Source organism: Podarcis gaigeae (assembly GCF_964106915.1).
Source record: "Podarcis gaigeae genome assembly, chromosome: 13".
Classification (NCBI taxonomy): Eukaryota; Metazoa; Chordata; class Lepidosauria; order Squamata; family Lacertidae; genus Podarcis; species Podarcis gaigeae.
This window is the reverse complement of record NC_139689.1, coordinates 24,218,795-24,232,270: the sequence shown is the minus strand read 5'-3', so window position 1 is coordinate 24,232,270 and position 13,476 is coordinate 24,218,795. Positions and strand designations below refer to the sequence as shown.

General features: G+C 45.1%; 1 protein-coding gene across 7 annotated transcripts in view; it reads right to left on the bottom strand.

Moving 5' to 3' along the window:
* The window catches only part of LOC310829552 (von Willebrand factor A domain-containing protein 5A-like), a 34,642-nt gene that overhangs the window by 3,966 nt on the left and 17,200 nt on the right, over positions 1-13,476 (bottom strand). For 4 of the 7 annotated variants that reach the window (XR_014557313.1, XR_014557314.1, XR_014557315.1 and 1 more), the window contains 13 exons: positions 12,452-12,624; positions 10,638-10,752; positions 10,343-10,515; positions 10,064-10,152; positions 9,221-9,365; positions 8,598-8,677; positions 8,405-8,519; positions 7,012-7,176; positions 6,751-6,854; positions 6,321-6,526; positions 4,169-4,399; positions 3,507-3,598; positions 343-485 (listed from right to left, as the gene is read on the bottom strand). Coding sequence is in view for 2 of the 7 variants with exons in the window: in XM_083708168.1 (XP_083564294.1) it covers positions 343-485; positions 3,494-3,598; positions 4,169-4,399; positions 6,321-6,526; positions 6,751-6,854; positions 7,012-7,176; positions 8,405-8,519; positions 8,598-8,677; positions 9,221-9,365; positions 10,064-10,152; positions 10,343-10,515; positions 10,638-10,752; positions 12,452-12,624 (1,844 nt within the window). In the remaining 5 variants the exon portion in view is untranslated. Of the gene's footprint in view, positions 1-342; positions 486-3,493; positions 3,599-4,168; positions 4,400-6,320; positions 6,527-6,750; positions 6,855-7,011; positions 7,177-8,404; positions 8,520-8,597; positions 8,678-9,220; positions 9,366-10,063; positions 10,153-10,342; positions 10,516-10,637; positions 10,753-12,451; positions 12,625-13,476 lie in introns of all 7 variants that reach the window. The other 3 variants (XR_014557317.1, XM_083708168.1, XM_083708167.1) reach the window with 1 other exon arrangement.

The following is a 13,476-nucleotide window of genomic DNA, read 5'->3' as shown; positions in this document are numbered from 1 at the left end:
TGGCTCTGTACATAAATTACATTTGACAGTTCTTAAAGAAAAACAAAACAATGGCTGAGTGTGACCTTTCAGTACCTGGTTACAGTTTAGCCACAATTTGGGAAATAAACCCATGAATCAGATGAACCATCTGCTTTTGCAGATCTACTCTCTCTCTCTCTCTCTCTCTCTCTCTCTCTCTCTCTCTCTCTTGTTGAAAGCATAAAACATGGCCATAGTGGGAAAATACTCACAGAAGGAACTCCGATGCAGGAGAGATTTTTAATTAATTGCTTCCAACAATCACTTTAACAGAGCTTTTATTACACTAGACAATGCCACTGATCCTGCCACAGACCTTACTTGGGCAGGTGATTTGCTTGAGATCTCAGCCTCACTCAGGCCTAGGATGGTGGCCAGACCAGAATCAAGTGGCCAAGAGCCATTAGCATTTTGCAGAGACACCAAGCTCAAGAGAGGCGATTCCTTCTCCTTGGGAGTGGGCTCTGCAAGGGGCAATAAAAATAAGATAAATTAAGACAGCTAGCAGCCTCCACACAACATTCAGAACTCTCCCATCTACACTATTAGCTAGATTTTCCAAAGCTCTCGCTAGGCAGGCATGATGATACAAAGAGTGGTACTTCCTAATATGCTTCACCTTATGCTCCACCTTGATCACCGAGATCCTCTGAAGAGGCATTTCTGGTGGCTTCCCATGCCCCCGAGGTTTGGTTGGACTTCTGTAGAGACTGGGCCTTCAGCGTTGCATGCTTTGCCCCACAGGACTCCCTCCCAGTTTGGAAGGGACTATCCCAGCCGCCTTTTTAGATATCTTCTGTTAACTGTACTGTTCAGACAAGTCTTCACGTATGAATCGCTTTGTTTAAACAAACCAGTATTGAAGGAAGTTTTATTGGTGTTTTTTGTTATGGTTTATGGATATTTTAAACACTGATTTTATTATAATTATTATGTTGTAAGCTGCCTTCATATATCTTATGACTGTGTGGATTATAATATTTTTTTTTTAAAAAAATAAAATTGCTGAACCAGAAAACCATAAAGACTACAGCTCCCCTGTCCTTTAGGCATGTTATCTGGGGCTGATGGGGGTTGAAACTCAAGATCTTCCATCAGATCACAGAGTCCCCCCTTCCTGTATTTTCATATTTTTGATTCTGAAATTCTGTCAGTTCCTGTAGTGAGTTCTTCCAAAGTATTCCTCCCCCCAATACCTTAAAAACAACAATAAAGACCCAAATCCATGTAGGAATTAGCTAGCTATATACCTTATTTTTGTGTGTATAAGACACCCCCTATTTTGGGGGACTAAAAATTAAAAAAATGGGGGAAGACTTGTTGAGTTTTTCTGGAGAGGGGGATGCTGAAAATCACTCACCTGCCTGAACACTTCCTATCACACGCAATGGAGAAGACACCAAACGTCTGACCACCCGCCACCAGCCACCTGTCACCTGCCCAATTGCCGCAGCAACAGCGAATCAAATAAAAACCTTGCTGCAGCCACCAATCACCTGTCTCCCCTCTGCACTACCTGTGCATAAGGTGATCCCAATTTTAAAACATTAGTTTCATGTAAAAAATACTCGTCTTACACATGGAAAAGTACAGTGGTTGTGTCAGCTGAATGGAATCTGCCCTGAATAACTGACACAAGGAAACAAAGGAAAAGGGGGAGTGGTTGCAATTTAAACTCTGCTTGCCAGTTTTGCACAAGGGAAAATGCTGGAACTTTGGTCTGACACAGAGGTGCAGTTCATATATTCTAAGGGCTTGATGGGTTAAATACTTGGGCCTGGTTTACTTGCAGGAACCAGTGCAGTTGCTGTACATTATGTTATCGTTATGTCTAGTTTCCATCAAGATGCGGCACTCTGCACCAGCCGATGCTTCTCAGCCTCACAGTGTGCCCATCAAACTTAAAGCTCAAGGTTACTGAGAAAAGTGCTTGTAGGACAAGCTTATCCCTGTCGATTTACACAGGACAGTAATTAAGGCAATGGGCTTGTAGGTCACTTGGTATCCCACTCCTGGCAGCAAAGCCTCCTTCATAAATTCACCACACATGGTGGGTGAGGTTGTACTGCACCGGAACAAACATTTACGCTGACTGAGCCTATGCATGAGCAGCTTCTTACAAGGAGACTTCCACATCATCAGGATGGGAGCTCAGGCAGGGCCGTCTCCAGCAGGGGGTGCAAGGGGCGCTCGGGCACCATGCTCCTGAGGGCGCCGGGTTGGGGAGTCCGGGGCTGAGTTGGAGGCATCTGGGAATGGGAAGAGCTGTGAAATGTTCTAGGGGCAAGCATTTTTGTCGTTGTGAATTCTATTGATGTTAACAACTTTATCTGACCAGTAGTACCAAAATCTCTTAACTGGTATTTGAAGCATACAGTATGTGTTAATGAGATAAAAGCAAACTAACCGTGGCTCCAATTGAGAAAATGTTTGATATACATTGACTTTTAGTGGGTTGATTCATTTTCCACATTGATCAATGTTTTATGACCAACAAGTTTGCTAGAGAGAGATTTCCCCCCCAAAAAGGTCAACAACTTTGGGGGCGCTGGGTGGATCTTTGCACCCCGGCGCCACATATGCTTAAGATGGCCCTGAGCCCAGGCAGAAGCAGCAGCTTAAATATTGTGTTTATAGACGCCCATGCTAAAAAGCATTGGCATCTGAGGATGGGGTCAGCAACATAGTCCTGTTCCCTGGTTTTCAAGTGAGCACCAGTACTGACATGGCACATTCAAGAGGTTTAAAGTTCTGTTTTGAAATGCAAGCTTCTAGACCTCACAGGGTCCAAAAACCAATACCACACACACTGAAAGTTGAATTGCTGGTACCCGATTGGAAATACAGAAGGGGTTGAATAACACTACATAATTGGGGGAGGGACTTGCCTAGGATCCATGCCCACTTTGGTCTCTACTATTTCCCCCTCAATCAACCTCCCTTTCTGCCTCCATCTCCCAGTCAGAAGAACTGACAAATGCAACTCAGATTGATTCCGAATTCTTCTTGTAATTTTTCCCAATTCAGTAGAGAATGGGATAAATAACATTGTAATCATATGAAATCTTTGGCATGTTTTGAATGACTCCTGCAAAGTTATACAAATCATAGATATTTTGGGTAAACTGAAGTTAGGTAATAAATAATATGCAGTTGATAAAGAACCCATGATGGAGAGATTGGAAGTCGTAATAGGTGGAAGGAATTTCTTATGAATGTTTTCTTTTATGCATGTTTTCTTTTATGTATGTTATTTGTTTTGATATACTGTTGACTGGTGATATTAATTTTTTTTATTTAAAAAAAGACAAGTGCAACTCAAGCCAAGCATGCAATTCAATATCCCATTCACATTATTTCAGTTACAGACTTATTGCAAGTAAGATCTATGTACAAAATGAATGCATTCAGTGTTTTAACTCTTCTATGCAGAACACGAACAGATTCAAGGTGGTGGCAGTGTTTTTGTTACCTGAGGACTTAGCAGAGAAAGAATTCTGAATGGGAGGAGGAGGTGATGACAGCATCAGGGAGCCAGACATCATTTTCGCAGCTCGTTTGCCCTGCAATAGACCAGCTAGATCAAGGGGGAAAAGACACAGAAATCTATTGTGATTTTGAATAAGGTATAGGTCCCAGGATTCTTTGGTGGCAAATGTGCTTTAGATATGTGGTGTTTATGCAGCCATTGACTCTACAGCAAAGAGCTGCCGCCCTGTTGTCTTCTCCCTATTCTATGCCTGCCTAGGACTGCTGCTCTCAAAGCCTAGGCTGGACCTCCATGTTTTTTAAGGACCGTAGTCCTTTCAAGTGGCTTTCCCAATTGATTTGACTCCAACTTCCATCTGCCCCAGTCAACAATGGTCACATGTACAAGTTGTAGCCCAACAACATCTGGAGAGCCAGAGAGGCTGATTTTGAAGGGAAGAGGTTTTTATGTAGTTTATAAAAGTTTAGAATTGTCCTCTAAATGGCTCCCTTTCACAGAGATTAGGGCCAAGCCATGTCTCAAATTAACCCAGATGATTAAAAGTTAAGGGAACAAGTATTGCAGATAAGGCCTATGTACAAAATGAATGCATTCAGTGTTTTAACTCTTCTATGCAGAACATGAACAGAGTTGAGATGGTGGCAGTGTTTTTATTACCTGAGTACTTAGCCAAGGGAGAATGTTGTGTGGGAGGAGGAGAGCAGGAAACCATTGAGCTGCCACACGCCGTCGGCCTTGATGAAAATACAGGTTGTGCATCGGACAATGCCATTCTACCATGAGCAGGAGAGCAGAAATCCAGCGGGCTGCAACCCACCGTCGGCATTGGTGAAAATGATGAGCCTAGAGATGCAGATTGTGCATAGCACAATGCCATTCTAGCTGGTACTAGACCAAGGAGGAAAAAACACACAAATCTAATGAGTTTTTGAACAGGCTACAGGTCCCAGGATTCTTTGGAGGGAAATGTGCTTTAGACAAATGGCGTGTATGCAGCCATTGACTCTACAGCAAAAGAACTGCCGCCTTCAGGGGTGCCAACTTGAATAAAATATATGGGGGGCCCAGGTAAGCCCAACCCCGCATAATCGATCATATGACATGGTGCACACAAACAATTTGAATGGCAATGCCCATCAACTTTGCAGGGGTCCAGACCCTTCAAATATTTTATTGGGGCAGGGTGAATCCCCCAAAGCCACTAGGAGTTGGCTCCTATGGCCGCCTTGCTATCTGCTCCCCATTTGGACTGCAGTACCCGCAGCCAAGGCTGGACCTCCATTATTTAAAAAATACTGTAGTCCTTTCTCGGCCAGGGAGCAAGTGGCTTTCCCACTTTGTTTGACTCCAGCATCCATCTGCCTCAGTCAGCAATCGTCACATTTTCAAGTTGTAGGCCAACAACATTCAGAGCGAGGGAGAGATGGGAAGAGAGAGAGATTTAGAAGGGAAGAGAGTTTTAAGTGGCTGATAAACACATCAGCAGGGCTGAAGGAAGTTCCCTGAGAAGTCTTCTCAATGGCTTCCTTCACATAAATTAGGGCCAAGCCATCTCAAGGAAGCACAAGCCACATCCTGGACCAAGATTATTACTCCCTCCTCCTCCTGCTCAAGATGCTAAACTTTAAGGGCACAAATAATAGAAAACCCTTCTCCAAGCACCATCTTGGCTTTCTTGGGTTGTGACATTGAAACTCATTGATATGAGGGAAATACATTGATATTGTGACCACATATCACTCTGCTCTAGCACTTAAAGCATTATTTTACCTAGGTTAAGCAAAACTTGTCAGTTCTTGCGGTCTTAACACTTTGTTATTAAACTTTGCTTCATGAATGGATTGTTGCCTAAGACCTAGAATATCTAGAAGACCTACTGAGACAGAATGAAAATGTGAGTTATATTCACTCTTGATATAGCTTGATATAGGTAACTTCTCACCTCAAGACACCTGGTAGTTTTCAACACTGAACTCTTAGCTCAGTTTTTTCCTAAGTAACACCATTGCTAAGGAGTACTTATCAAAAACCTTTTCAAGTTACATATTATTAGCAAAGCTAATGAATTTAAAGTTATACGTAATTGTTTGAGCACAGCTGAGGAAAATATTTTAAGGAGACTTTTGATGCCTTAGGATTAAAGTTCAGCTCATCATATCATCACGGCTTCTTCTCTTCTCCATTGGAAGAACTCAGAAAGATACTCTATGGATGAATTATTTTTTAAATAAAAGGTGAGTTCTGGCTCCTTAGAATTCTTGATAACCATTTGAAATGTTCTTATGCTCATTCAACTTCCACTATTCACTTCTGTATGTATATTATTATTTAAATATTGTTTGATATTTTGAAGCATATTAGCTTTTTCTAATGATCTTTTATGAAATATTTTGCCATAACTATTTCTTTTCAGTGTAAAGCCTGCCAGAATCCACAATTAATCAGGCAGGTGTACTTCCCTAATGGAATAGCTAATATTGCTTCATTAGCTTGTAACTCTAATATTTAGAGGACACCAAGTGATGGGACTTTCCTAAAAGAGCCAAAAATATGCCAATTGGATCTGAAAGTTCAAGCTGGAATGTTTTAGAAGTAAGCTAAGATTTAGACAGAAACAAATTTGAAACACACACACAAACACACACACGAGTGGGATACCGGATATCTCCAAATTATCTTAATGAAGGCTGAGTAAAACCAACTCCAAGTCTCCCCAAAAGTCTTTTCTAGAAGGTACTGAGCAGATGCAGTGACACTGAATACAACATGGAATCCATGGTCATTGCCAAACACATCTCCTTGAACTCACATGCATGTGGAATGTCTCGGCGGCTGAGGGGCCCTTGAAGTGCTGTGCCCAGCTCCATGTTCACTCCCACAAAGGCCGTCTGTGAGCACACCACCCCAGAGCTCAGGCTTGTCTCCAGTGCCAGGCGCTGCTTTTCTTCTCCCTTCTCCCTGGCCCCCTCCAGTTCCTTTAGGAGGGTCTGAGCCGCCAGACGGTGAACAGGAAGCCTGCAGTATGGGGAAAAGGGGGCAGCGGGGAGATAAATGCAGGGACCACTTGGAATGATGTCAACCCCTTAATATAGGCCATCCAAATCCAATCTTCCTTGACTATTGGCAAATCAGGATTATAACTTGATGGCTTCCAAATGCTATCTGTAATTAAATAAATCGTATCACGTTTGTCCAAGGTTGGGGGGGGGGGGAAGACTTACAGAATGTGACAGTACTACCTGTCAGTCTCCTGAACCTGGAGTGAGAACTTCATTGTTTCTTTGAAAGTCTGATCTTGGAACTGGTACTGAAGAACAGCAGTCCCTTCATTGGAGCCTGAAGACTGGAGCAGAAGAGAAAGCATCAGAACTGGGAAAGGGCAAGAAGCCTTCGGAACAATACATTCTGGGATTATAAAACACCAAGACTGGCAGGTTTTGGTATTTAGGATAGGAGGGAGGCATTATTCAGTAGTTAAGGTCCTGGTGGTCATTGCTTACCTGATGCTGCCCACGGATCTGGGCATAAATGAGGCAGCGCTGCCCCTGGAAGATGACCTGTGGGCCTGACCCCACAAGCTCAGCCTTCAGACCAGGAGGCAAATCCCAGCTCAGAGAGATCCTGGTCACGGCTGGCTGCAGGGCCTTCTTCAAAGACTGCAGGGCCTATGGGAAAGCAAGAATTTTGCAATGACATCAAGAGAATATCAAAGTTCCTGTTCAACTATCGCTTAAAAATAAGTTTCTATGTGAGATTGTATTGAAACTGTGTGAACAGTGCTTGCAAAGGAGTCAGGAGAGGGGCTGGTGAAGATGCCATCTTGGTTTCTCCAAAAGCCACTGAACATAGAATAGAAGCCTGCTGGACAATCTCTGAGCAACACAATGACTGTGCCACATAGGTAAAGGGACCCCTGACCATTAGGTTCAGTTGTGGCCGACTCTGGGGTTGCAGCGCTCATCTTGCTTTATTGGCCGAGGGAGCCGGCATACAGCCTCCGGGTCATGTGGCCAGCATGACTAAGCTGCTTCTGGCGAACCAGAGCAGCGCATGGAAATGCCGATTACCTTCCCGCTGGAGCGGTACCTATTTATCTACTTGCACTTTTACATGCTTTCGAACTGCTAGGTTAGCAGGAGCAGGGACCAAGCAATGGGAGCTCACCCCATCATGGGGATTCGAACCGCCGACCTTCTGATCGGCAAGCCCTAGGCTCTGTGGTTTAACCCACAGTACCACCTGCGTGCCACATAGGGGGCACTAAAAAAATTCGAATTCATAAGCAGATGACGGGTGCTATGAGAAACTGAGGTGTGTTTTTTTTGTCAAGCAGAAACATGCAAATATAGGCACTTCCAGACTTGCTACTTCAAAAGGTAGGATTCCACGGGACACTGGAAGATTCAGATTGTGCAACTGAAGCTTCCTCCCCAAAGGATAAGACTTTCTGCAGAATGGGAAGCAACAGGAAAATGCACCGGAAAGTGTGAAATAACCCTTGCTTGATGCAACGTCATCTAACCTCCCTATAAACTGAGGAGGAATCCTCAATAAACTAGGCAATCATGAAGGCAACCAATGTTTCTTTCCAGCGAAGTGGTTTAAAATGTCCCATAAAGAAAGTATAGCTATTCGGCACTACTAGCATTGCAAAGTTTCCATATGCAGTCCAGGAGAAGTGTAGAAGGGTGAGCCAAATGATCATTCCGAGGGTGCAGTCCTTATGTATTAAGGTTTCATGGATCTTTCCCAAAACATAGTGGTTGTGCTGCGTGGGAGAGCTGGGATTCCATGCTCTGATGGATTGTCAGGGGGCACCTGGCAGTTTACCCACAGCTCAGGAGAAACTGGTGGAGACCAGGAGAAGAGGAATGTGGAGCTCCTGAGCCTCACCTTGGCCTGCATGCGCTCCTTGCCTGCGATGAATTCAGCACTTCCTCCGGCCGCACGGGCAATTCCTTTGATGAGGGCTGTGGAGGCCCCTTCGCCAATGCCAAAGGAGAAGCACCTGTCAGGGAAAGAGGAGGTGAACCTAGGCCAGGTGCAGAAAGCTGTGAGATTAAGGTTTCCCTCTCCCTTGCCTTACCTGTGGGAGCTGCTGTGATGTTGAACTTCAGCAATGACCTTATCTGTATTAGATACCTCTCCATCCGTGAACACAAAGAGCTAGAGAGAGAGAGGGAGGGAGAACAGAGAGGTATCAAAACCTATCCTATTTCCCCTTTGAAGTCCATTTGCAGGCCCCAATTGCATTCAAACCCCACATATAAATGGGGAAAATGCCTATCCTAGTGGTGCTGCAAATGTATAAAGTGTGTGAGGGAGTGGAAGACTGACTCTTTAATTCCTCCATACCGTGCAAGCTAACTTGAATGGCAGGTGATTGACATGTGGGGGGCCTCTCTTCTTTGACATCCGTTTGCAGGCAAAGATTGCATTCATTGTCCATCTGCAAACAGACGAAGTTGGCCCCAATAACTGTTCCCCTTCCCACTTCCAAAGAGAGGTCTCAACTCAAGTATCTTCCATGGGGTTGTACATTTTTCTATTTATTCAAAATAATTTTAGACTGCTCTGTATCCTCATGGACATCAGGGTGTTATGTAGAAAAAGCACAATGCACATAACTTAAAACCTTCACAAAAAAACACCAACTTCATGTTTGTTCCACCACTCTTTGCAGGTCACTAAAAACCCTACTCTTGATACCTGGCGAGGATATCCTTCCCGGCACGGCTGGCTGTAAATGGCCTTCAGTGGCTGCAGAATCTCTGTACCCCCCAGATCAGCTTGCAGCTCCTTCACCCGTTGGAGGGACTTGGACATGGTCTCCTGGGTGTATTCTACACTCTGCCTGTAGAGAGTTTCGGAGAGTCAAGGAAGTAAAGGACCTATTTTCCTCCCAAGCTCAGCCAATTCCCCATCAGGCTATTTTGTAAACCTCCCACAACATTCCACGTTTCCACTAGGACCACCCTTTTATTATTTGTTACATGGTCCAATTGCTCCCCTAAAACTCATCCAGTCAGATTCAAACTTCTCCTCTTCTCATCATTCAGTGCTCAGAATGCGCGAAGCCACATCAAGGATAGAAAAAGCCTATACTTACTGTGCAAGTAACAAGGAGGAAAGGGTAATAGCAGAACAAATGGGGAAGAGGAGGTGAGAAATGTTTAGGGGTCCAGAATGTGGCTTGCAGGAGATGTCAGGAAGCTAGCTTGTGAAAATACCCCATCTAGCTTGGACAGATCTTCTAACTCCTTGGGTCAAATCTCTTGACACTTTTAAAAACCCTTCCATTTCATTGACCTATAAAAGCAAGGGTGAGGAACCTTTGGCCTTCCAGATGTTGATGAACTACAAGTCCTGACAGCCCTAGCAGGCAATGATCCAAGAGCCAGGGATTATGGAGCTGTAGTTCAGCAACATCTGAAGATAAAGAAGTGTGTTCAGATTCCTGTGTCAACCGTTGCCAGTGATACAACATAGGAGCAAATGGAGGAGCAGAGAAGTAACGAGTCTGACAATACTGGACACTCTTTTGACACTCACGGGTAGAATGAGTCATGGGTCGATCCAAATCCATAGATGTTGAAGTAACATCCCAGAGGGAGACTCTTCAGCAAGAAAATCAGGGTTTCCTGAAATGTGGGGTTGGGGAGGGGGGAGAGAAAAGCAGGAATCACCCTAGGTGCCCCAGCCCAACCTCTAGCATTTATTTCAACATTACGGGCCCAGCCTCCTTCAAGGAACCATTCATCTGCAGTCTTCAATTACCCTCCCTTCTACCACTCCATCCTATTCTTCAAAACAGGTTTGCCCCTTGGGTACCTTGGCACTCTGAATCCGTGTTGGGGAATCAGGGTTCCGATCGGTCCAGGAACCCATGCTTCCAGAGCGGTCCAGCAGGAAGAGAAATTCTCCGGTTGCCTTCTGGCCTGGTTTGGGGGCAGGGACACTGGGGTACAGGGTGAGCAGGAGTGCTGGGTCCCCCATCAGAGAGCCTGTGCAATGCGGGAGGAAAAGAGATCCATTAGGCATTTTCACCCAAGGCAGCACCCTTTCACCTCCCAGTACCCTTTGTGTTTCTGCCCCTATGTCCACCATTGCCTTAGGCTTTGCTCACCTGGGGCAGCCCCAGGCTTCCCAGCCTCTAGGAGGGTGCTGGGCTTGTGAATGTCCTCGTAATATATCAGCAGCTCCACGTCTTGGTCGAACTGGTGCCCTTCGGCCAAGGAGACCTTTGGTGTTAGAAGGAAAAGCAGAGTTTGAATGTGGAGCTCTGTTCCTATTCCTCCCAAAGATGTTTATGTGTGTAACACTTTCGAAAACGTTGCTATGGAATTTGGCCATTTATTCCAAAACTGTGCAAAATGAGAGAATTCTAGGTTGTGCCATTTGATTCAATAACAGGCAGCAAAATAAATGATCAACTGCAGGACCTCCCCTGCCATATGTAGGACCTGAGATACTGAGAGAAGCTCTCTTGGGTCCCAATAGCTCACAGTTAGTCGATATTATTAAAATGTGCCCTTAGAGTAAGCATATCCACATAATTACTGATCAAAAGGAAAGGATTTGAGGCCAAAACCAAACCCTACTGTTTGGTTTTACATGACTGGTTTTATTTGTAAACCAATAGCCAAACGTGACGAAGAGTCATATTCAAGCTGCAGGGTAGCAAAAGATTTTAAAAAACCTTCCCGCCCCCCATAGTCCATCTTTTAGTGGGGTAGCAGCCTCAGCGCCTAGGACTTGCCGATCGGAAGGTCGGCGATTCGAATCCCTGCGGCGGGGTGCGCTCCCGCTGCTCGGTCCCAGCGCCTGCCAACCTAGCAGTTCGAAAGCACCTCCGGGTGCAAGTAGATAAATAGGGACCGCTTTCTAGCGGGAAGGTAAACGGCGTTTCCGTGTGCGGCTCTGGCTCGCCAGAGCAGCGATGTCACGCTGGCCACGTGACCCGGAAGTGTCTCCGGACAGCGCTGGCCCCTGGCCTCTTGAGTGAGATGGGCGCACAACCCCAGAGTCTGTCAAGACTGGCCCGTACAGGCAGGGGTACCTTTACCTTTACCTTTTAGCCACACTTTGGAACTCCCTATGTATTGACATCAGGCAGGCTCCTTCGCCATATGCTTTAGGACACCTGCTGAAAACATTTCTGCATAGGCAAGCCTATCCATGAATGTAGAGTACTGACATGTGTTTTAATCAATTTTTAAATCCCTGGTTTTAACTATTCCTGAATGTTTTAAATAGCTGTTTTTTAAACTTTGCTAGTGGTAATTTTATCGCTGCTTTCCCTTTTGCAAACCGCTTTGTGTGTGTGTATTTATTTTAATTTTACAATCAAGTGGCATATAAATTCTGTGAAATATAAACAAACAAACAGTGGTCTCAATAGAAATCCTGCCCCTAGGCTGCCTATTCGTAGTGGGAGGGCGGCTCCCACCTGCCTTTGTTACCAGTAATGTCCAGCATGGGAGTGGGATTCTGGTAGAGGCAACAGAGTTAAAACTCTCCTCTCCCACACCAAAGCCAAGATCCAGCTTGCCCCCTTCACCTTATTTGTTCAACCAGCCAAGCAAGGCCAATATACCTCTGTGTACAGGGTGGTATACAAGTTCAATAAATAATAATAAATATAACACCTGGTGGCTATTCACAGTGGAAGGACAGCTCCCCTCTCACAAACTGCAAGCATGGGGAGGGAGATTCCAAACAGGGCTGTAGGGGTCGCAAGAGTCAAATGCTCCCCTTCCCAAGCCATGGCCCCAATCCAGCTTACTCTTCCCTTTCCAGTTATTTGTTTACAAAAGAAAGCAAATAGCACGTCTATGTTGGCCATTAGACCTAAGCACAGATTTTGGGATGTGTGTGCAACTTCAAATGGAGAATGACAAATACACCCCTTTTCAGAAGCTGTTCCTTTCACTATTGTACCTGGGCAATCGTACGGTCTTCTGCCCTGTAGTGCAAAGGCTCAAGGGTGCATTTGGACTCCACACGGTTGATGCCATAAGGTGACTCCAGGGTGGCACTGAGGCCGAGAGTGTAGGGAAGCTGCCCCTTGGGCAGTTGTGGTATGCTCTTGGTGACATTGCCCCCTTCTGAACCTGTACATGAGAGAGTGAGAGTCATAGAACCACAGAATTGTATAATACCATGAGAATCATCTCATCCAACTCCCTGCAATGCAGGAATGCTCAGCTGTTCCATATGGGGATTGAAACTGCAACCTTGGCGTTATCAGCACCACGCTCTAACCAACTAAGCTATCCAGCACACCATGGTTATTGAACACAGTGGGCAAACTCTCATGAGGAGGAAGACACTGTAACACAACCCCACGTGGGAGGAAGAATTAGGCTGTTGGAGGCAAAGGCACCATGAAACAGTAATGTACAACACGCCACCCCCAATCCCCAGGCGATTACCCAGGATTCGAGTTTCCTGTTGAGAATGAGACACAGTGGGGACTGTCGTGTCTTTATGATATGTGGTTTTATTTACAAATATATACAACCTGAGTCTGGACGGAGGAAAATCCCAGCGCTCACATCTCAAGGGGGTCCCGCTCCTTCCATTGCTTCAGCCGCCAATTCAAAGAGAAATCAGCCCTGCTCTCGGGGTCCTTTCTAGAGGCTGCTTCATGTCAGTCCACAAGGCTTCAAACCCCCTCCATCTTACCAGAAATCCTTGCCAAAAAATGCAACCAAACCTCCTTTCACTTACATCACCACTTCTAACAAACAACCATATGGCACTTCTCCAATTGAGTTTATGTAACAAAATACCTTCCTGGACCTTTCCATCAGAAAAGAGGAATCTAGCAACTGTTTCTTTTAATATTTTATTTGTGTCAGCTGATACACAGGACAAACCCAATTCAAAGCTCCTTCCTGGGCAATTTGGTAGGATGGGAGTAAATAATCTATTTTGCTCATCTCTGTAAAGGTTGTACATAT